Below are 25,360 nucleotides of genomic sequence, written 5' to 3' on the forward strand. Positions count from 1 at the left end.
TTATCTCTTCAAAAAAACAACTTTTTGTTTCATTGGTCTTTATTTTTTTTTTTAAATCTTAATTTATTTTTGCTCTCATCTTTATTATTTCTTTCCTTCTACTAATTTTGGGTTTGGTTTGTTCCTGCTTTTCTAATTCCTTGAGGTGTGCTGGTGTGTTGTTTATTTGAAGTCTTTCTACTTTTTTTTGATGCAGGTGTTCATTGCTATAAACTTACCTCTTAATACTGCTTTTACTGTATCCCATGGATTTTGGTATGTTATATTTCCATTTACATTTGTTACATGAATTTTAAAATTTTCTTCTTAATTTCTTCATTGGCTGATTGGTTACTCAGAAGCATGTTGTGTAATTCCCATATGTTTGTTTAGTTTCTGAAGTTCCCCTCGTTATTGATTTCTAATTTTGTTATATTATGGTCAGAAAAGATACTTGATCTTATTTCTACTTTTTTGAATTTGTTGAGATTTATCGTCTGGCCTAAAATATGTACTATTCTGGAAAATGTTCCATGTGTCGATGAAAAGAATGTGTATTCTGTAGCATTTGGGTGCAATTATCCATAAATGTCAGTTAGGCCTATTTGGCTTAGTGTGAAGTTTAACTTTGACGTTTCCTTGTTTATTTTCTATCTGGGTGGTCTTTCCATTATTGAGAGTGGAGTATTAAAGTTTCCTACTATTACTGTATGGCTGTCTATCTCTCTTTTTAGGTCTATTAATGTTTGATTTATATACTTGGGAGCTTCGGTGTTGGGGGCATAAATATTTATAATTGCTATGTCCTCTTGCAGACTTGACCCCTTAATTATTATATAGTGACCGCCTTTGTCTCTTTTCACAGTCTTTGACTTGAAGTCTAATTTATCTGATATAAGCAGAGTTATTCCTGCTCTTTTTGGTTTCCAGTTTATGTGGAATATCTTTTTCTATAATTTCCCTTCTAGTCTATGTGTATCTTTATAGGTAAAGTGGTTTCTTGTAGGCAGCGTATAGTTCAGTGTCATTTCTTTATCCATTCAGCTATTCTGTGTCTTTTAAATAGAGAATTGAGTTCATTTACATTTAGTGTCACTATTGATAAGTGCTTACTACTGCCATTTTCTTGCTTACTTTCTGGTTGTTTTGTACTTCTCTCTTCCTTTCTTCCCTTCTTACTGTGATCCTTTGTGGTTAAGTGGTTTTCTTTGGCCATATGTTTTAATTTGTTGCTTTTGGTTTTTGGTGTATCTGTTATAGGTTTTTGTATTGTGATTACCATGAGGCTTACAAAAAACATCTTATAGATATGACAAGTTATTTTAAACAGATGACAACTTATATTAGGTTATTAAGAAAATAGAAGCAAAGAAAAGAGTTAAAAAAAAACCCTCTTTAACTCCATCCCTCACATTTTGACTTTTGTTGTCTCAACTTACATATTTTTATATTGTCTGCCTCTTAACAGGTTGCTGTAGCTATCATTGTTTTTGAAATATTTTTCTCCTAGGTTTCATAACTAGAGTTATGAGTTATGCACATCACGAATATAGTATTGGAGTATTCTGGGGTTGTTATATTTAATTTTACCAGTGGGTTTTATACAGTCAAATGTTTTCATTTTGCATGTTAGTTTTTTTTTTTTTCTTTTGGATCGAAGAACTCACTTTAGCATTTCTCATAAGATGGATCTGGTATGGTGAATTCTCTTAGCTTTTGTTTGTCTGGGAAGGATTTTATCTCTCCTTCATCTTTGAAGGACAGCTTTGTCAGATAAAGTATTCTTGGATGACAGTATTTTTCTTTCAACACTTTGAAAACAGCATCTCTCTCCCATCTGGCCTGTATGGTTTCCTTTGAGAGATCTGTTCCCAGATGAATTGGAATTTCTTCATACCTTATTTGCTTCTTTTCTCTTGTTGCTTTTAGGATCCTTTCTTTGTCTTTGACATTTGATATTGATTATTATTGGCCTTGGAATAGTCTTATTTGGGTCAAATCTATTTGGTATTCTCTGTCCTTGCTGTACCTGGATATTTATATATTTCTCAAGTTTTAGAAAGTTTTCTGGTATTATTTCTTTGGATAAGTGTTGTCATTCTTGTTCTTGTTCAACTCCCACTTGAACACCAGTAATTTTTAGATTTTCTCTTTTAAGGTAATTTTCCACATTTTGTAGGTGATATTTATTTCTTTCTATTCTTTTACTCCTCTGACTGTATAATTTCAAATAGTTTGTCTTTGAGCTCACTGATTCCTCTGCTTGAACCATTCTTCTGTTGGGAGTCTCTAATAAATATTTCAGTTCAGCAAATGTATTTTTCAATTCCAAGGTTTCTGTTTCGTTTTATTATTATTTCCATTTGTTAATTTTTTCTATTAAATTTCTGGATGGCTTTTTTGTGTTGTCTTGGAGATCACAGAGTTTCCTTAAAACTGCTATTTTGAATTATTGGTCAGAGAGCTCACATATCTCCATCTTGTTAGGGTTTGTCACTGGTTCCTTGCTTTGTCCATTTGGGGAGGTCATGTTCTCTGTTTGCTTTTGTTTCTTGTGGATGTACATCTATGTCTTTGCATTGAAGGATTGGCTATTTCTTGCAGTCTTCTCTGTCTTGTTTTGGTTTTTATTGGTTATGTTTGCTTAGAGTTTCTTTATAATTTATCTGTTAAATTTCTTATTTTTTTTCCTACTAGGTCATTGCTTCCTTTTCAGCACTAGATGGCACCTTAGGCCCAGATATGCCTCAGCTCTAGCAAAGGAGCTGAGTGCTGCCAGTCTGGAATAGGGGAGGTTTCAAAGAGGGTATCCTGACAGTGCCGGAAGGCTGACTAAGCGTTTGTGCCCAGGGGACCTGTGGATCTTAATGCCTACAGTGTGGTGCTGCTGAACAGCCACTCAGATTTGGCATCTCCTTTGGCTGAGTTATAAAGCAGAGTTACCAGAGCTGGGAATGGTAGTCCCACCTCTCCACTTTGTCTCTGGCTGTCTTCAGGGATATTTCTCCCATTAGCCACTCATGATGCTTACCATTCGTTGACCTAGGGACAAGTCTCCTGCCAAGGAATCCAAGATGGTAGATAAGCTGGTTGTCCACCTTGATCTCACTTTTTTCAGTATAGAAACAGTGAGTTGGAGGAAATTTTTCTTGTGCTTTGTGCCAGGCAGATTGGGGGAAGGGGCATCGTGGATATTGATCAGATTCTCTTACTGTCTGCTTGAAGTTTTTTCACTTCTCTGAGGTCGTGTGAAATGATTCATTCTTGTAGATGAGTTCTGGGATATTGCTGGTAACAATCCTGGTGCTGTATATTTGTTTATGTTTTCTATGGGAGAGAGTGGAGCCAGCTTGCTTCTATGCCACTATCTTGGAGCCAGAAGGCTTCAGGATCATTTCTATTTAACAAAAACTCATGCTTATTAACACTTATATACTTTCTACTATTATTCATTTCATTTTATTTGACAAATCCAGACAAAATAAAATGGTGAAGATTTAAATAAAGTTAAAGTAGTAACAACCACTATTTCTGTATATAGTAAGTTGTATTTGCTAATTTCACATTCATTGAAAATACTATTTATCCTGTTTGTTTATTATAGTATTTGTGGTAAATATATTAATAAGTTAAACCACTTTTTAAGATCATTTAAAACTCTTCAAAGCAGTATTTTATAAAAGCACTTCTAATAAAATTTAAAGATACATTTGTGAAACATTTCAAACACACCAAAAATAATATACATGTATGTGTACTTACCATAAATAGTTACCTTTATTAACATTTAGCTATTTGTCATATACTAATCAAATTATTTTTTCCTTAAATCTTCAACAATATTTAGTGTAATTGATCTATAGGTTTTTACAAATATAAAGAGTATAAATTAACATTTCATCATTTTAATTTTTTCCCCAGGCAGGTAATACTTGACAATGAACATTTTATCACGTTTAATAGTCATCCAATTTTTCTTACCTGTAAAATGACCTGTTTATGTTCTTTTAACATTTTTTATGGAAATGTTTATTTTTTTTTTTTCTAAGTTTTAGGAGTTCTTTACATATTTTGGGTACTAATCATTTGGTTATTTTAATTGCATGCATTTTTTAAAAATTTCTTTTTCAGAGTTTTGTTTTAATGGAGACAAATTTGTTCATCTTTACTTTATATGGTTTTTTTGGTCTTGTTTAAGCAATTTTTTTTCTATTTAATGTCATAACAATGGTTTAGAAACTATATTGTCTCCTAAAAGCTTTACAGCTTGACTTTTCACATTCCAGCCTTTATTTCATCCAGGAACATAGATAACTTGTTTCTAGGCTCTCTAATTTATTCTATTTCTCTATACTTACACTAATACCATCCAATTTTAATTACTATACTTTTTAGTAATTACATTGAAATAAAAAGTATTTTGTTCTGAGATTGCTTGATATTATAATTAAATACATTTTTTATTATTTTTGCAATATTTTGAGGCATAGGGCATTGGACCTAAGTTACTTATGCAATCTAGTTAATGTAAATAATTTGTTACAGAAAAATGGTTAGATAGACCCAGGTAAGAGTCAAACATCCATTGATCCATATTATGTGACAGGCATTTTGCAAAGTGCTTCATATATAATTATTTCCATAAAAACCTCATTAGAAGTATTAATGTCTCCATTTTTCAGACATGGAAATGAAGTGTTTATGGGATTCAGCCTTAGGGCTGTTTGACACAAAGCCTCTGTCCTTGACCATTATGCATACTGCCCTCGTATGGCTCCTGCCCATAATTTGCTATACACACAGAAGGGACTTACTGCCTTCAACCTTCGTAGGTGACTCATTCAAACCTGAGCCTTTTCCTTCAGCTGATACTGACATTTCCACCTTTAGGGACCTCTGCCCCTGGTCTGTTTTAGCCATACATCTCTATAGCCATACGTCGGGCCTTGAAATCACTGAGAGTTGCTCCATTTCTAAAACATTAAATTCAAATATCTCACTCTCTCACCCTAATCATAGATACCTCCTGTTCTTCGACCCCTCTGCTGCCTTTTGGTTAATTTGCCCCCTCCTTTCTTTACTGCTTTGCCTAATCAGCTTAGTTTCTATAGCCCAGCATTTGAATAACTCTTGCCAATGTCTGAATCAACCTGCCTTTGTTCAACTAGCAGGACTGCAGAGTCCTGCTGAAGAAAGGCATTTACTCACAAAGATTTATGCCTCTTTAAATGTGGCGCCAACTAGATAACCCACTCCTATGTCTGGCTAATGCCTGTTTATCCTCTAGTTCCAGCTTAGTCTCCTTCTGCCTGAAGTCTTCTCTGCTTCACTAGAAGCCAAGCTCTTTAAGGGAAAGGACTTTATGTCTCTCATGCATTATTGTTTCCCCAATGCCTGGCTTGTTTTCATGATTAAATGAAACAACCAACAATAATTCAAGGAACAAACTAAACTTGTAGATGAATATATTTTAAACATCTATAGGCTTCAAAACATTGTGTTCAGGAGAAAGTACTTGTAACTTTTCAAAATGCTTTCAAAGTTATCATCTCAGTTTTGTGCAAAATTATCATAGTTGGTCTGTCATATATGACAGAAACAGAGATAAATTCTGTAAGGATCTTTCTATTCAAAAGATAGGAAAAAAAGCGATTTGGAAGTCAATGGAGAGCTTTGATATAGCTGGCGTACTGGAGAAGTAGCTTATGAGTTCCACTATTTGATGAAATATTTCCTAGACATTTCTTAAAATTTGAGATGTAATGCACTACTTCAGTTGCTTAGATGGACACTCTGAATTTGTTTTTCAATTCTGTATTTATCTGCCCCCTTAGATGTTTAATTAACTTGATAACAAAGTAGAAATTACTGCTATAATTTATATTTCTTATTAGTTAAATCAAAGCAATTTTAAGAACAAATGTCATAAATTATTAAATACTTGATAATAGGAAAAAGAAATATTAACTTGATTATATCACATATGTATTTTTTAGATTTATGAATTTTTTAATTTTTTAAAATTAACATTCAACTATCATAAAGTCAAAATTTCTCCTGAAAATTAAATCACTCATTATCACCAAATTTTTAGCACATGCCAAGCACTGTGCCAGGGGTTAATAAAACAAAGATGAATTAGATAGTTTTAACTCTAGAGAGAAAAGTAATTATTTTGTGATTTTATAGAGGATAAAAGTATTTTTACTATATAGAGGTGAAAAAATTTTATAGAAAACACAATAGGAATTCTACCATCACAAATTATACTTCCTAGCTTCAAGGGACAAAATGTGATATCCTGATTGTTGAAACCTGAAAAAAAAAAATACTGTAATTAGGTTTTTCAAAAGGCTTATAACCTGAAAGATAGATGGGAATGAGGGACTCAACAAATGTTTATTGAATTTATTGGACACAGAGTTACTAATTAGTATTGCTCTACAAAACCAATGCTTAGGTGAAAATTTACATGAATTTCTTTTCTGCACAGAATTATGCCTGCTTTTTGACATACTTGAGCTTAATAAGTCCTTTTTGCTGTGACTTCATTCATGTTAGGCACTTAATATATGTATATTGAAAGAATTATTTTGGCACTTATTAGTTTAAACTATAGTTATAGTTCAAAAACCATCCATAGCAGCTAACTTCTATGGTTCAACGTAGTATATAATGATGGGATTAACAACAGGACAATTGAGAAAGAAAAAGAAGTTTTGCTCTCATTGTCCTGGAGGAGTTTGTCTGAATTGAGGAGCAAGAAATATGTAAGTAAAATGACTAGAGTCTATCCAAGAACTTCAGGAAAAGGTTGAGTTGACTCATTGTTAGGGTCGGCAATTTTTCATGGTGAATAAAGTTAGTGAGAGATCAGTGGTTTGCTTTTAGAATTGTGTGTCATATTAGTATATTGTGTGTTATATTCAGGTGCTTTTGTAAACTATAATTGCATATGATATTAGCACAAAGCTAAGTGTCACTGGTGTTTTAATTGAGAAATGAGCTAGAACTGAAATTCTATTTCAGTGTGTCGTTTTCTGTGCCTAATCCTGCTTTTACCACTGTAACTGCCTTCCAGGTAATTCGTAATTTCTTGGCACAATTTCTTATTATTTTAATATTGTGTTTTTCTTTATAGTTTGCAGTTTACATTTTAATAATTCATTACTTTTATATTTTTATTATACCCTTAGAATATAGCTACCATTTTGTTATTATTTTTCATATGATTAGAAGACACTGTATGTCTAACCATTTATATAGCTTATTATGCTACATTTGAACAAATGGAAACCATAACATAATTTTGATATTTAAGGTTGGTGAAAGAAACTTTTTTATGTAGAAAAAAGATGGGAAGCTAAAAATTTGGGGAGTAAATTAGGCTAACGATAAAGAAAGTAAGCGGGGGTGAAGAAGGAAGAGAAACAGTGATTTCTGAATTGATGGGAGAGGGAGAAAAAATATTAAGGTATTGAAGGACAAAGAAATGCCAATACTATTCCTAAAGTCAATATTCCACCTACATTTCAAAAAATTTTAAATTGAAAAATTATAGATGACAAAAGTTTGTAGGTTAGTATCTTAAATTTTTAGTATTCCCAATCAATTTAGAGGAAAGAGAAAGAATATATATTTCCAATATGATAATCCCAGGGCTATAGAGATTTTGAAACTAAATCCCTGAACTTCCTAAAATAGTCTTAAGGATTTATTGTTGCTTATAAAACTATCATCTTTAATAGAAAATTTGGAATCTGATTTTTTTTTTCCAGCTTCCTTGGGAAAAGATAGTGACTTATTCACTAAGTATTAAAATCTGAAATAATCCTGTATGACCTTTCTGTAATCTTCCCTTATTTTTCCTAGTCTTTCTATGATTTTGTTCTTACTGGGTGACAGAATACTCTAGGAAAGAACACTGTTTTTGCTTTTAGCTATATGTGACTAGACTTAGGTTGTCCCATATATAAATGAAGTGACTAAATTATGATAAGAACCTCCTTTGATATAGTCACCATGCCATACAAGTGTGTAGTGTTTTCATTGCCAGAACAGTTGTTATTTCAAAAGAATACATACCTCAGCATGATGTCTGTGATTTTTCCCTCTCCTTATCACAGACAGTGTTAAAAAGGATTGTTCCTGAGAAGTGGGCATTTTTTTCAGTTTTTGTATAATCTTGGGTAAATATGTTGGTTGTTGATCTCTGGCCCCAGGGGAAGGGAATTTAAACAAAAAATTCACCCTGTTAAAATGAAGATACATAGCTTCCTATGAAACATTGCTGCTTTGGAGTAATAGTTATGCAATCACTTGGATTTTAAACTAATAAATATACTCTGCTCATGTCTGTCTGAATCCATGAGATTATAACTAAATGGTTCTATCAGATTTGAATTTCTTTTTTCACTTAAGGAAAAGGTTAAGCAGGGAAAATTCAAGGTAAATAATAGGGGAGAAACTAAACCTTAGAGTTACTTGTTAGATATTGTAATGACTGTTGGTCCTCAGACTTTGCAAATGGGCTCATAAAAATTTACAAAGACTGAGCAAGTAGGAAGTTCTTCCAAGGTAGTATTTTCAATGTAGTAGCATTTTATAAAGAGGAGGCTGCTCTTTTACTTTGCTCTAGTCCTAGTTCAGAAGTTTATTATGAAAGAATGTTCATAAGAAGGGTAAGGAGATTGTTCAGTTTACATGCATTTTTATGTAGATATATTGTTAGTTGGTCTCTGACCTAACGGCTTCCTAGCCTCTTTTTTAAAAAATCGGAACATCAAAATGATGGTCCAGTCATTTGTGTTCTCTGAAACTTTGCCAGTCAGGAATACCAATTGCACATGTTCTTCATTTTAACTTACACATCAATAAACCGTGTCTGCACAAATCTGAATCTTTGGGGAATGCATCTGAATGTGCTCTCTGCTATTCAAGAAAGTGTATCACAGGAAGGAGGGAGATCAAGAGAAAAGAGAAAAACAGAGAAAAGCAGAGAAAAGCAACCAAACAATTGAGTGTATAGGAATGGAAAAAGTTGTATTTTTTTAACATAAATAATGCAAGTCACTTAATTTAAAGTGTATTCAGGATAAGTATAAATTTTTCTTTTTAAGAGACAGGGTCTCACTCTTTTGCCCAGGCTGGAGTGCAGTGGCATGATCATAGCTCTCTATAGCCTCCAACTCCTGGGCTCAAGTGATCTTCCTGCCTTCAGCCTCTTGAATTGCTAGGACTATAGGAGTGCACCACCACGCCAGCTAATTTAATTTTTTTTTTTTTTTTTTTTGGTAAAGAGGTCTTGCTATGTTGCCCAGGTTGGTCTCAAACTCCTGGGCTGAAGCAATCCTCCTACCTTGGCCTCTGAAAGTGCTAGAATTATAGGTGTGAGCCACCTCACCCGGCCTGGATAAGTATAAATTATTAAGAGAGTCATTAGTAAGGACTTTTAGGAAATATATTAGCAATTTTGCATATTAAAAGTATTTTATTACATGCAAAGTTTCAGTTACATTACATGTAGCATATTGATAGTTGGGTAAAAGCACAAATAAATAGTTTAAAATCAAAGCAAAACTAATGATGAAGTGATTGTTTCTATAATGCTAATAAAAACTGAATATTTGTATCATTAAAAGCTAAATTTGGTTATGAACATAAATGTTTATCATACCGATGAAGGCAGTACAAATATATCAAAAAGGAAAGGAGAGGAGACAGATACTAACAAGTATACAGTTAACTATATGAATTATAAATTCATAATGTAAGCTATCTTACCTGGACCTACTTGTTCAGGGTATTTAACACATTGACTGCCACACTAGAAAAAAAATTTGTTTCCTTGGGGCCACAGTGTTTTATTACGAAAATAGAATAAAAACTTCAAAACAAAATGATCCTTTCTAATTTAATGAAAAATTTGTTATTTTTTATTGTTTTCTGTGTGTGAGTTATATGCAACTTGAAAAATAATTCACGTGGCTCCCAAGGTAAAGAGACATGTGAGTTACATATGCTTCACAAGGCCCTGGGCTCAAAACTAGTGTGAGCTAAATACAACTCACATGGCAGTTAATGTGTTAAGCAACTATAAGGTCAGTATGGCTAAAAACAGTGAGCATCTGTGAGGCTGGGACAAGATGAAACTGGAGAGTTATCAGGGGCCAGAAAATAATAGGCTTTTGTAGGTGATGGCCAGGAGTTCAGATTTAATTCTAGGGGCATTTGGAAGAGTTTTAAATAGGAGAATGGTATTATATAATTTATAGTTTGTAAGTAATCAGGCTGCTGTGTACCGGATGGTCAAACATTATAAAAATGAATGAGGAAAGGCCAATTAGAAAGACAGTGCTTAAACTGGGAGGTAGAAATGAAGGTGGGAAGAAATGGTCTGATTAGAGAGAGATTTTGGAGGTATAATCGTGTGTGTGTGTGTGTATGTGTGTACATATACATATTTGGAAGCGTGAAGTTTGCAGGAGAAGGATCACTACATTTCTTCCCTCTTTCTTACAAAAAAATTCATTGAGATAACACAGTCTATGTCACCAAGGTGGTTGATCACAGTCTAGTATGTATAAACTCTGTCCCAGCACTGTGCCTAGAAAGATACTTATGATCTTGTACATATATTTTATACTAGCTAAATAAATAATGTCAGTATATTGAGTAGTATTCAAGCAATAAGCATGAGTTTCTAAAGGAGTGCATGTTTAAGGCACCTAACCCACACTTACGGGAAGTTGGCAGGTGTATTAGTCTGGTCAGGATGCTACAACAGAATACCATAGACTGGGGGAGCTTATAACAACAGTTTACAGCACTGGTGGCTGAGAAATCCAAAATCAAGGTGCCAGCAGATGCAGTGTCTGGTGAGGGCCACTTCCTGGTTCACAGATGGCTGCCATGTCACTGTGTTCTCACTCACGTGGTGGAAGGGGTGAGGGAGCTCTCTAGGGCCTCTTTTATGAGGGCACTAATCCCACTCATGAGGGTTCCATCCTTATGACCTAATTGCTTCCCTAAGGCCTTACCTCCTAATACCATCGTATTGGGGATTAGGTGTCAACATATGAATTTTGGGGTACATAAACATTTAGTCTATAGCAATAGGTTTCAGCAGAAATGATATTTGAGTTTTCAAGAATAAAAGGATTTTTTTTCCAGATTGTTTTCCCATTGAGTTAGAGGGTAAGGGTCTACTGTGCAGACAACAGCAAGTATATGCCAGGAAGAAAGTGGAGCATGTTAATGAGAACTTGACCTGTTCAATAAATTTCAAATAATTCCTCAGAATGAGTGTGGGAAAGGAGCAATAAAATGGACCCGACCCTCAAGACTGCACATATCAATTTTAAATTTTATCCATTGCTTTCATGCAGTGTCACTGACCTCTTTCCTGTCCCTCAAGTACTTTAAGCTCATTTCACTTTCAGAGTCCATGTTTGTGGTTCAGCTTGCCTGTCCAATTCTTCCTCCAAATGCCTCCTGCCTGCTCCAGTCTTCATCCTGCCCTGGTCACCTTCCCTTAAAGAAAGCACCCCTGATTCCACACACACCCCAGTCATTCTCTAATCCAGTATCTTTTTCTAAAGGGTTCTTTATGACACGTACATCTGATATTATTACATTTATCCCCTTTATGTTGGTCTCCCCCACTAAAATACAAGCTTAGTGAGGCAGAGACACGGTCAGTCTGGCCGGCTGCGTCCCCGGTGCCTGGGCCGGTACCTGCAAGTGAATGATCTGCAGACGTTAGTTGAATAAATGAATGAACCCTCAGAACAAAGAAGGACAATTAGATTATTTTAAAGTGCCCTGAACCATTTTTATTTTTACTGTCACCCCTTCGATATCTTTTCTGAGTGGATTGTTAAAGGCTTATCTTGGTTGTAAGAAACATGCTCGGTTGCTTTGGTGGAATGGGCGTTTACGCTCCCAGGGTAAAAAACAGCCCTGGATTCATCTCAGTGGTCACTCTGGATCTCAGTGCTTTCCAAAGGCAAGAGTACAGCAGGCTTTACGGGAATCTTTCCAGACTAACAGTTTCGAAAGCTAGTGATCCAAGTCATCTTTTCTTCCCAGAAGTCAGAAATGATTGGTCTCTGCTGACTTTTGCGTCTGCCTCCTGCCTTCATGTCCTGTAGGAGCCAATTTGATTGTCTTGTTTGTCATTCTTCACTACGGACTGCTCCTTTGGACAGACTCCCATCACCTCCTCCTCAGCCGCTGCTGTCTCGCACATTCAGCCTATTTATCCCAATCTATGGCTCACTCGCCATCCCTGAATCACTCGGGTGTGGTCAGAAGAGCAGAATGATGTGGTTTAAGTGATTATAACTTTGTGTAGAAAGAACTACATGTGGCCACTTGCCCACACAGCCACAGAGCTGCATGTAGACTTGTCAGACACTGAGAGTTCCATAGATTTTTCAGTACCATGATTTTTTGTTTGAGTTGAAGGTTTTTGAGGTTCTGTTTTTAGACTGTACCCAGTGGGAGTTACTACCTTCCTCCTAAAATTTGCCTGATCTTGGGAAGCTCTCAATCATTCGCCACTTGAAGGAGACTTTTCCCTCCCACTTTCCAGCTTCCCAAGATAACGTTGACCATCCGGCAGGGATTCAGATCTTCCTGAAACATCCATCAGTCATGTCAGGAGGCCCCTTCTCTGCCACAACTTCATTCCTCGTAGGTTGCAGTGAATGACTAATCTGCAGTAGGGAAGACTGAACAAAATATCTGTAAATTGGGTTTTAGTTCCATTTTTGCTTTTAATTTGCCATTTATCTTTAGTCAATTTATTTACAATTTTGGTTATTAGGGATTTTTCCTTTGTTTTTTTTTCTGTTTGTTTTTGTTTTGGGACAGGGTCTTGCTCTTGTTGTCTAGGCTAGAGTGCAGTGGCGTCATCGTAGCTCGTTGGAACCTCAAACTCCTGGGTTCAAGTGATCCTCCTGCCTCAGCCTCTCAAGTAGCTGGGACTATAGGTGTGTGAGCCACCACACTCAGCTTTATATATTTGTGTGTATGACACACACACACACACACACACACACATATATATATATTTTTTTTTGGTAGAGATGGGGTCTCTCTTTGTTGGTCAGACTGGTCTTGAACTCCTGGCCTCAAGTGATCCCTCTGCCTTGGCTTCCCAAAATGCTAGGATTGCAGGTGTGAGATACTGTACCCAGCCTCTTAGTTTTATCATTTGGAAAATAAGGTGGGTAGACTAGGCGATAATACTCTTGCTTTAAAATTATCTGCTTGTTTTCTTTTTCTTTGTTTAAAGAAGATGATGCGATATCTCAGGGCTGTGTTCTTCAAACTGAACTCCTCACATCCCTAGGAATGGTCATTTGCTAGGGGTCTGCCAAATACCTGGCATGTTCTAGACCTTTGATCATATTTAAGGATTTTAGAGAACATTTTTGTCAGATCCAGTTTCTTGGTGGACTGTTGTCTCGTTCTTTGGCTCCTTGCTTGGAAGAATCACAAGCAGGCCAGTGCCATGGAGTGATTGTGGACAGGAAGAAACTCCACACAAACAGCTTTTATTGCAGAAAAGAAGCAGCTATGCAAAGCCAAAATACATTCCAGAGAGAGGAACTGGTCAGTGGAGAAAGATGTTAAGGATGCCCAGGTGGTCTCTTTTTATTGGCCTGGTGGTGGTGGGGGGTTGGGCTTACAGGAGGTGTGGGATGTTACCAGATGATTGAGCTACAAGATTGTCAGGTGTTCTGCGTTTTCCTGCAGTACCTTCTCCTGACTGGTTCCCTGGCTTCTCCACTCCTAGGAACTGCCCTCCTGGCCTGTACCTGCCACCTGCAGATTTGGTCCCTGCCTAACAATTTTTTTTTTTCACTAAAATGTACATATACGATAGAACAGAATGTTAAATTTGTATGGATTTTTAAAGTTAACACACAAAATTTTATAGTTCTTTGATATTTGGTAGCCTATAATGTCTTTTTTAATAAAGAAAAAAAACTTCCGAAAGACATTATTAAATCTTTCACCCTTGATTCACTATTCACTAATACTCCAGCAGGCAGCGCCAAAGAGTAGTCAGTGTTTATAAAGTTGGAGGAAGGCATCTCTGCCTGATCCTTGTCTTATGTGAGCAGTGACGGTGCTATTTCCTTCATTTGACTCATCGTTGTTTATAAAACTACTGTAGGCTTCTCTGGGTGAAAAAATTTAACATTATTGATGGGGAGTGTTCCCTTCGTGAACAATTAGTTCTTTAGACTAGTTTGTTTTCCAGCAATTTGTCTGCTTCTGTTGTAGCAGATGGTTTCCATTCTGAGGCTCCTTTTACTCCTCTGTGGAGACCAGGAAGTGAATGAGAGAGCTGTGCTTTCCTGGAAAGAGCCCTGTGAGGCGTGGTGGGCAGGGGAGCCACTCCGCCTGGTCATCAGGACCTGATGCTTAGATTGCGCACTCGTATCAGGAAGGGCCCAGATGTTAATTTAGAGGGGGTTAGTTGGTAATCTGCCAGACGGTATTTATTTCACTGTAATTTTCTCAAAAGCAAATTTGATAGTGGTAGATGTTGGTTGTGGTACTTTGTACATATATCCACAAGAATGTGATTCTCAAACCTGCTAGAGTTTGGAAACCAGACCTAGGAAATTTGTAGAAAAAATAAAATATATATTTCAGGATCCTACTTAAGACTTATTAAGACATTTCCTAACTTTTTGTGGCAGGAATACACACACACACACACACACACACACACACAGATTTCATTCTCACTGGAAGAGAGCCCGTGCCCAATTGTTTTGTTGTCTTTGAGTTCACCTGTCTCTTTATTCAGTGGACTGACTACAGGCTGTTTGAGGGTAGGAAGCTTGCCCTTGCTCTGTTCCGAACCTGCCATGTCCAACATTTACGGAGTGCTGAAGACACATTAAATGAATGAATGAGTACATTATGCTTGTGATCAGTTTCCCAGGATAAACCATCTACATCCTCTGACATCTTGTAAAACTAATTATTTTTTAATGTGGCTGTGTTTAGATTTTAAATTAGGCCTCAGAGGTGAAAGGCCAGCATATTACTGACAGCCCATTTATCTACCAGGCAGCGCTGTTCTAAGTTATTGCCCCAGGGAAGCCATTGCATTAGGGCAGGGATATCAGCCTCATGAATAGATACTAATCTATATTGTGGCAATCACTCTCTTTGCCCTGCTTAGAAGGCACAGGAGTTGATACTGGTATAATTAGCTGTTAAGTTCATTGAGGGCTTATGTGAAAATTATCAGTGAAATAGCTTATATCTGGCAAATTTTCTAATAGGATTCTACCTAGAATTAACTTTTTAAAAAAGCACATTTAAAAAAAATTTCTTGGCACACGTCACTCTTAGTGGCATGCTTTTCAGATTTGAAAGGAAATCTTTTTTCAGGTCTCCCTTTTAAAAATACTTGTGTATTATTTTGGGAAACTCTAGTGTTCCACATACTTATGTGTGGCTTTAGTTTTATTTAACCAGAACCTCATGACTACCCCTAGAGTATAACCATTATTTTAATGTTGCCAATTCTTCTGTGTGTTAATTCCTCATATACAAGGATGACTGGAGGATCTTTTCTTATTTAAGACCAAGCACCTTTAACTGTTTTTTACAAAAGTTAAAGGGCAAAATTGTCAACAAGTTATCTAATAAGGATATAGTTAGCTGTACAACAGAGCATTTGTTGTAGGGAATAAAAGAAGCTAAAATGACTAAACATTTTGCAGGAGATCTAATTTTGGCTTAGCCATTTTCATCATATTCCCTTAGATAAATATAAAGATAATTATATAGTTGGTGGGAATTTCCAAGATTGCCCAAATAGATATGTTGAAATTACACGTGATTATTTTGCATTCATTGTGCGAAGGTAGTTGCAATATAACTATTCAGATTTTGGTGAGCAACACTGCAGTTCTGTCAACATATCCATTGAAAATGCAGTTCTGGAGTATAGGGAAACCACAGAACTATTAAGTCTATGTTTTCCCAAGAAGAAAGAAGTAGCTTTCTGGGATGAGTTGTGAATTTATAATGTAATGAAATGTACATTTTGGGTCTTTTTAAAAGGATAACCATTGGCTATTTATTTCCACTTAATCAGTGTCAATGAGAAAACCTACAGTTCTACTTTGATAGTTTGTGATGTTTTGCATCTCAGAATCGCTTGAAGTATGGATAGCCAAGGGAAAATGTGAATGGAGTTTTTTTTAAAGAACCTAGGGATTTTGAGCATGAACAAATTTTGGAAAGCTAATCTATAAAATGGAGATTTTGCTGCTTTCAGCATAATTCCAGATGGAAGGAGGCAGGTTAATGGAGAAAAATTACATACAGAGAGATTTTTGAGTAAGTTTTAGGAAGACCTTTTTAATAAACTGTATGTAACAATGACTCAGTTGTCATGGAACATGTGACTGTTCTGTCCTGGACATTTTTAAACAGAGGTTAAAACCTGTCAACCATATTTTATAAGGCAAGAGGAAAACCTACATTAAATTAAAACTAAATGGCTATTCGAAATATGAACATCGGTAAATCTAATTTATTTTCTGTTCTCAATCTCATTTGTGAAGTGTGATGCCTGCTGCGGCAGTAGATTGTGTTAAGAATTACATTGATGGTTGCGTGCTGACATGAATTTTAACCCATCCTCTTATTTTAATTGCATTTTTTAATCTATCAGTTCATGTGATTATGTTTGCCTTCTTAGCAATGTTATCGTGCCTTTCTTTTTTTGTAAAAGGAGGGAATATAAAGGGGCTTTTTAGCAAGAAACCATCCATCCTACCAGTATCATAGAACACCCATTATATGCTAACATCAGAAGCAAGGGGCAAAGTGTCAAAATTCATCATGTTGTGCTACCCTTGCTTTATTTCTTTTATCTCTTGATCTCTGTAGCCCTGTAGCCCTGACGACACATCGTGCTGAAATCAGAAATAAATAGCCAAAGATCACCCTAACAAATGACCAAAAAAAAAAAAAAAAAGTTCCGTTATATTGTAGACCCAACTCATTCCACAAAAAAAAAAAAGCATGAGTCAAATAAACACTGTTCTTTGCAAGTTGATTATGGCTGAATTGAGGCTAGTTATAATGTTCTATTGGCTGTTACCTGGGCTCAACCATACTTCTTACCAAGGGTTACACATTTTTGCTTTAGGAACAAGGTCAGCAACATGCCTATGCTAGTGTGCTACTGGATGAACTTCCCAAATGAAGTTCAGAATCAAGAAGAAAGTAATAGCAGAAAAGAGAATAAATGAAAAAATAAGGAATAAGTAGGACTATAAAAGCAAAGTCTATCATTCCTGCTATGTAGCATAGCTAGGTCTTATTTCTTGACCATAGCATATTAATAGATGTGCCCTTTTTAATTTTAAATGTTGTAATTTTCCTAGGCTATGTGTTATGGGCATTCTAGTCCATATTTACAAAAAAATATCTGAGGCAGCATTGCTCCATGCTTAACATCTTACAGCCTCTTGTGTAGCCTGGCTATGTCTGTATTTTAATGCCTAATATCTATTTGGGTGAGGAAATATCATCAAAGTTAAATTTTTTCCCTAAACACTATGAATTTCCAGTCATTTCTTCTTGAGAATGACTAACTTGGGCATGTGGACAATAAAAGAACTGGTGTTTCTGTCATTTGTCACGTGGCACTGCTCCCTTCCATGTCTGTGGCTCTTGGCAGGAGACAACTGCAGCGAAGGCCAGGGCTCAAGATTGTCCCCAGTATTTGAGGCCACATCAGCTATTTCAGGTTTAAAAACTCCTTTTTCTTGCCTTTAGCCTCTATTTAAAAACTGTCACAGAAGCAAAATACCCAGGGAGTTTGCCAAATGAGATGCTTTCCTTGCCCTAGAAATGCTCAATGAAATGGAGGCTAACTGCACTTCTGACCCCCAGATATGGAATAAGTATCATGCAAACTAGACTCCATTTTAGAAATTCAACTTTATACTGTGTCCTTATCCACATAATGAACTTCTAAATCAGTTATTGTGTGCAGGGGACATTTAGGTTTTATTTTAACACATTGACTACCACACTAAAAAAAAAAAAAAATTTCCTCTGGGGCCACATTTTTTTGTTATGAAAATAGAATAAAAACTTCAAAAACAAAACAACTCTTTCTAATTTAATGGGAAATTTGTTTTTTTTTATTGTTTTCTGTGCATGAGTTATATGCCACTTGAAAAATAGTTCATAAGGGTAAAAGTAAAGAGGTGTGTGAGTTACATATTCTTCACAAGGCCCCGGGCTCAAAACTAGTGTGAGTTAAATACGACTCACGTGGCAGTTAATGTGTTAAATTAGTAGTAGCAACTTAATAGAATGTGTAAAATAAGCTCTCTCTATACTCAAGGCATTTATGGTGTGTTGAGAACAAGTCTGATAAACATTTTAACCAAAGGATCACAAGAATGGAAAAACAAGCACCACATGTACTTACCATCAAATTGGCACTAACTGATCGACACTTAGGTGGTCACATGCAAGTAATATTCATCGGGTGCCGGGCAGGTGGGAGGGGGGTGGTGGGGATGGGTGAACTCACAACTAATGGGTAAGGAGCACACCGTATGGAGGCTGGGAATACTTGTGGCTCTGGCTTGGGCGAGGCAAAGGCATTATATGTAACCAAAATGTTTGTACCTCCCCAAATATTCTGAAATTTAAAAAAAATAAAAAAAAAATTAAAAAAGAAATTTCACCGAGAAGAGTTCTCATGGAATGTTGTTTTTGTGAAAGACAACGAAGTCTGCTGTTTGTGTTAGGGCACCACCTTGTAACATCTGGTAGGGCAACGCCACCTGAGTGTGAGATTAAAGTCATCCCTCCAGGCTTCTGTGGCACAAGAACTGAAGCAAAGGGGAGATGTAGCAACTCCGAGCATGTCTCAGCAGCCACGCCAGCTAAATTGGGGTGAAGGGCGCAGTGTTTTTCAGCCCTATGCCTTCTGATTGACTATATGGATAAGAAAGTTGTTGACTAAAACTTTTCAATTTTGTTTAAATTGTAGCCACACTCATTTAACCCTCTCTGAGGTGGTTGTCGAAAAGGATTTTGATTGCCGGAGCATTTCATGGAGCTATTGAGATCTTTCCTCGATAACTTGAACATCTAGAACAGAATGACAATCATTCATCCTTCTTTATATGTTTAGTGTAGTGTTTTCAGCCAGTTACAGCTTCACCGCGGTTCATCATTAGAACAAAACGTCCTGAAGTGTAATAAGCAATGGCTTACGTCCCTCAATGTGCAACAAACATCATGTTTATGAGTTCTCTCTCTCTCTTAGGGAGGAGCGGTTTCACCTCTAAATGAAAAAGTGACCGTGAGGTTGTCTACTGTGACCAATAGTGGTGCAATTAGGCCCGTGCGCAATTGAAGCTGCTGTTCTCAAAAATGAAATATTGAACTGGGGTCTTCATTGCACATTCAAAGAGATACAAAGGGAAGGGATGGATCTGTATTTCAAATATTGTTGATGCTATTGGCTTAGACATGTTCCCTTTATTGGGTCTGTTTTGCAAGCCTAAATTTGAGCCTGAAGAGTTTCTCCATATAAATGTCTTAAGTATTGCAGTGGCACATCCATCACCGTTTTGCTTTTGAATTACAAAGATAACCTTAAGATATGAGCCTTATACTGGGCAATGTGGTACATACACAGAAAGGGTGAGCCTCCTCAGTGATGAAATCAGCCAGTGCCCAAGAGGAAGGTAATAGGCAGAAAGGATAGAGTTGATGAAAAAATTGATTCTTTTCCATTAAACTGTACGTGATGTGTTTTTTATGAAGCAGGCATCAGCTGAAAGAAAAATATTTTTTCAACCAAAAAGAGATTGATGGTGAGGGAGAGGAACAGTATATAGGGGATCAGGGGATAAATATGTGTCTTATTCTATTACCATCTCATATAATGAGAAAGTTGAAAAGCATTCCATTGTAGTGACTCCAAATATTTATTTGGATTTGGTGGTATTAAAACTTTTAAATAATGGCTCTTTTTTTTAAAGTACATGTAGACTTCACACATCATATTTTCTCCATTCTAAAATGCGTGTTGCTTGTTTTCAGGTTTACCAAAGATGCAGGTCATTAGGAAATATTCTGGAACACCACCCCCAGCTCTCCATGAGGGACCGCCATTGCACATTCAGGCAGGGGACACGGTTGAACTTCTAAGAGGAGACGCACACAGCCTGTTTTGGCAGGTACTATCCAAATGACAATTTGTTAGGTTTAATGGATGATTTATTACTGCTTAAAGAATAAAGCTCTTGTCTTTAGAAACTGCATGCTTTCAGCTTCAGAAATTATACATGATGTGGGAGAAACATTATTTTTTATTAACCTTCCCCATATTTACCAATGCCAAAGTGGCAGTGAGCATTAGAACACTAGAGAAAAATATTATCAGTGCTATGGGTCATAATTATCATTTTTATTAAAAAATTCATACTCTATCAGAGCATTTTTCCAAACTGAGGACCTGTGGGTATGGTCTAATTTGCATGGCTTTAATATATTAACAGTTCATGTCAGGGGAACTACCTAATTAGCTTGCCAGTGGCCATTTTTGACCATATTTTATTTTTGCCTACCCACAGCAATACCTGGGGTATTACTGGGTCTCTGGGCATTATTTTTGAAATATATGAAATGTGAAGAGTAAGTGAGCATGTTGATGTTCGCTGGTGACGAAATCTCTTTTGGCCAGTAAGCCTATATTTGGTTCAAGTATTTCGTTAACTGAGGTGAATATGGTATAATGTTAAGATTTGATAAAGCTGGATGGTAGAACTCTGCTGTTCATTAAATTATTTTTTGTTTCATGTGTAAGTTAGAAATATTTCCCAAGAAAGTTGAAGAATTTGTTATAAACCTATTGTGCACTGAGGGACGAGAGAGGGAGGATCAACAGAAAGATTAGCACATAGCGAAATTTTGTTGCAGGTAACGAAAGAGAAAGCAGAGGAGGACAATTGGATAATAATCCATTCTGCACATGTGGAAGTGATAGCTATTTTATTTGCTTAAAACTACTTTATTTTCTGCCATCTTGTTACATAAGAATACCCCTAGATCGAACATTTATCTACAACTGCCATTTCAATGGCTGTAGCCAATTACTTTTCTAAAGCGCTGCTATTCTTCTAAGTATCCTATTCCTCTCAGACCTCATCCTTTCCAGAAAAGGAAGAGAGAAAATAACAAACTTGAATTTTATGAACTCTTCAGCCCACTCCCGCGTATCTCTCAACCTAACCACAAAACATACCTGTATTTGTAGCCATAAGGTGCCTCTTAGTCAAGACTTACCTTTCTTCTTGGATTTCCTATCCCGTATTTCATCAGCTGGCTCTTGCCCTCTAAATTTTCAACTTTATTCCCTCTACTGTGTCTTTTTCTATAGCATATAAATATGCTCAAACATAAATAATACCCCTTTGTCTGGTTATGTTAGGCTCCTTGTGCTTTCTCTTCCTCTTCCTCTCCCACACCCAAGGATGGGCTTGTTGGGGAAATAGTCTGTGCTCAGGTTCTGCCCCTCTGTGTCCTCTTCACAATCCAGTCTCCTGTAGAAACTACTCCCACTTGGATCACTAGTGCCACTTTTTGTAAAAATGGCTTTGAGATGTATGATAAACTATACATATTTTAAGTGTACAATCTGATAAGTTTTAACAAATGCATATACAAGTGAAACCATCACTACAATCAAGATAATAAGCAAATCCACCAGCCCTAAAAGTTTTTGTGCCCCTTGGAGTCCCTTCTTTATGCCCCTACCTGTTGCCTTGCTGTCCCCCCACACCGACCCTCAGGCAACCAGAGTTCTGCCTTTAGACTATAGACGAGTTTGCATGGTTTAGAATTTTATATTGTATATCATATATTAATAGTATATATTTTTATGGCTTCTTTTATGCAACATATCTTCAGATTCAGCCATGTTTCTGTATGTAACAATAGTTCTTTCTTTTTATTGCTCATTATTACTCCACATGTGGCTATACCACAATTTGTTTATCCGTTAGCCTGTTGATGGACATTCAGGTTGTTACTAGTTTTTGGCTATTACAAATAAAGCTTCTATGAACATTCACATATAATTCTTTGTATGGACACAATGCTTTCATTTTTCTTAGGTAAATACCACAAGGGGAATGGCTCAATCATATGTAAATATCTGTTAAAGTTTTTGAGAAATTACCAGGCTGCTTTTCAAAGTGACTGTACCTTTTTACATTTCCATACGTTGTATATGAGACTTCTAAGGTGCTCCATATCCTTGCCAGCATTTGGTATGGTCACTCTTTCATTTTATTTATTCTATCAGATAGGTAGTGGTATCTCATTATAGTTTTGATTTGCATTTCCCTAATGACTAATAATGTTGAACATCTTTTAATGTGCTTATTTACCATCCATATACCTTCACTGGGGAAGTGCTTGTTCAAATATTTGTCAAATTTTTTAACAAGTCATGTGTTTTCTTACTTAGTTTTGAGATTCTTTATATATTTTGGGTACAAATCCTTTATAAAATATATTATTTCCATATATATTTTCCCTTAATCTGTGGCTTGTATTTTTTTGTTTTCTTAATAATGTTAAACATAGATCAGAAATTTTAGTTTTGTTATAGTTCAATTTGTTAATTTGTTCTTTTATGGATCGTACTATGGGTTTAAGTTATCTAGGAAATCTTTGCCTATCCTGCAGTTACATTCTCTTTTGTTTTTTTCTAGAAGTTTTATAGTTTTATATTTTACATTTAGGTTTATGATTCATTGTGAGTTATTTTTGTATATGGTACTAATGGTGGGGGGTTTTATGTATATGGATACCTGGGTGTTCCAGCAGCATTTGTTGAAAAGGCAATTATTTCTTCACTGGATTCCCTTTGCACTTTTGTAGAAAAAGAGTTGTCCATATATTTGTTAAGTCTGTTTCTGGATTCTCTGTTTCATTACATCGATCTCTTTCTCCATCTTTATACTGATACAATTTTGTCTTGATTATTGCAGCTAGTAAAGAGTGTTGAAGTCAGACAGTGTTACTCCTCCAAATTTGTTCTTTTCTTTTTTTCAAAGATATCTCGGCCATTCTTAGCCCTTTGCAATTCATATGAGTTTTAGAATCATTGTGTCAATATTACCAAATAAAAGCCTACTGAGATTTTGTTTGAGATTTCATTGAATTATAGATCAATCTGGGAGAATTGACATCCTAACAATATTGAGTCTTCTGATCATTGAACATGCTATCCTTTCCATTTATGTAGGTCTTTAATTTCTCAGCAGTGTTTTATAGTTGTCAGAGTTAAGGTCATACACATCTTTTGTTGTATTTATCTGTACTTATATTTCATTTTGATACTATTATAAATGATAGTTTTAAAATTTCAATTTCTACTGTTCATTGCTGGTATATAGAAATAATAATTTATTTTTGTGTATTGATGTTTTATGCTGTAATGCTTGTTAAACTCACTTACTGGTTCTTGTAGCTTTTCTTTTGTAGATTCCAGCAGATTTTTTTAATGAAGACAATCATGTTGACGATGAATGCACACAATTTTTGTTCTTCCTTTGCAATCTTTTATTTCTATTTAACTTGCGACAATGGCTATAATGTCCAGTAAAATTTCTAGTGGAAGTGTTGTGAGAGTACATCCCTGCCTCATTCTTGATCTTAGGAGAAAATATTAAGTCCTTTGCCCTTAAGTATGATGTTATCTGTAGTTTGTTATAGGTGCCCTTTATCAAGTTGAGGATATTTTCTTCTAGTCCTAGTTTCCTGTGAGTTTTTATCAGTAATGGATATTGGATTTTGTCAAATGCTCTTTCTGCATCAATTGAAATGATTGTGTCTTTTTTAGTTTATTAATATGGTAAATTTGATTTTCAAACATTGAATCAATCTTGCTTTCTTGAGATAAACTCCAGTTGGCAATGATATATTATCGTTTTTTTACATTGTTTTATTTTCCTGTAGTATCTTTATCTGGTTTGGGTAAGGATGTAATGCTCAGAGAATGAATTTGGAACTATTTCGTTCTCCTCAATTTTCTGAAAGAACTTTATAGAATTAGCATTATATCTTCCTGAAATGTTTTATAGAATTTATCAGGGAAGCTATCTAAGCCTGGAGTTTCCTTAGTGACAAGGATTTTTTAAAACTACACATTCAATTTGTGTAATAAATATAGGGCCATTCATGTTATCTGTTTCTTCTTGAGTGAGTTTTGGTAGTTTTTGTATTTTTCATGGAATTTGTCTATCTTGTCTGAGTTGTCAAATTTAATAGTATGAAGTTGTCCGTAATATTCCTTCATTATCTTTTTAATATCTATAGAGTCTGTAGTGGTATCTCTCTCTCATTTCTGCCATTGGTAATTTGGGTCTTCCCTTTTCCTGGTCACTCTGACTAGGGGGTTATGAAGTTTATCGATCTTCTCATAGAACCAGCTTTTGGTTTTATTGGTTCTATTGTTTTTCTTTCTTTCTATTGATTTCTGCTCTGGTCTTTATTACTTCTTCTCCTTCAGTTTTAATTTTCTTTTCTTTTTCTAGTTTGTTATGGTAGAGTGTTTGCTCATTGATTTGAGTACTTTCCTTTCTTTTTCTAACACTGGAGGTTGGTACTGTAAACTTCTTTTCTAAGTACTATTTTTGCTACCTCCCCAAAATTTTGGGATGCTGTATATTTTCATTTTCAGCCAATCAGTTCAAAATACAGTTGGTCCCTGACTAACAGTGGTTTGACTTAATGATGTTTTGACTTTACAATGGTGTGACAATGATAGGCATTCAGTAAAAACCACACCTGGAGTACCCATACAACTGTTCTGTTTTTCACTTTCAGTGCAGTATTCAATAAATTACATGAGCTATTCAGCACTTTAGTATAAAATAGGGATTGTGTCAGATGATTTTGCCCAGCTGTCGGCTAATGTAAGTGTTCTGAGCATGTTGAAGGTAGGCTAGGCTAAGCTATAACGCTCAGTAGGGTAAGTGTATTAAATGCATTTTCAATTTAGGATATTTTCAACCTATGATGGGTTTATTGGGATATAACCCCATTTTAAGTCAAGGGGCATCTATATTTTCTAATTGCCCTTCAAATTTCTTCATATGGGTTATTTAGAAGTATATTAATTAGTTTCTAAATATTTAGGGATCTCTCAGACATATTTCTGTTCTTAATTTCTATATTTTAACTCCATGTTATAAGAGAACTAGTTTGTATGACTTGAATCATTTTAAATTTATTAATTATTATTTTGTGGCCTAGAATATGACCTATCTTGATAAATGTTCTGTGT

General features: G+C 35.6%; 1 protein-coding gene across 1 annotated transcript in view; it reads left to right on the top strand.

Annotated features, from left to right (window-relative positions):
- Positions 1–25,360, top strand: part of VAV3 (vav guanine nucleotide exchange factor 3) — a 363,845-nt gene that overhangs the window by 279,585 nt on the left and 58,900 nt on the right. The window contains exon 20 of the mRNA XM_069479072.1: positions 20,104–20,240. Within this exon, the coding sequence (XP_069335173.1) occupies positions 20,104–20,240 (137 nt within the window). The remainder of the gene's footprint in view (positions 1–20,103; positions 20,241–25,360) is intronic.

This window comes from Eulemur rufifrons, chromosome 8 (genome assembly GCF_041146395.1).
Source record: "Eulemur rufifrons isolate Redbay chromosome 8, OSU_ERuf_1, whole genome shotgun sequence".
NCBI classification, from domain to species: domain Eukaryota; kingdom Metazoa; phylum Chordata; class Mammalia; order Primates; family Lemuridae; genus Eulemur; species Eulemur rufifrons.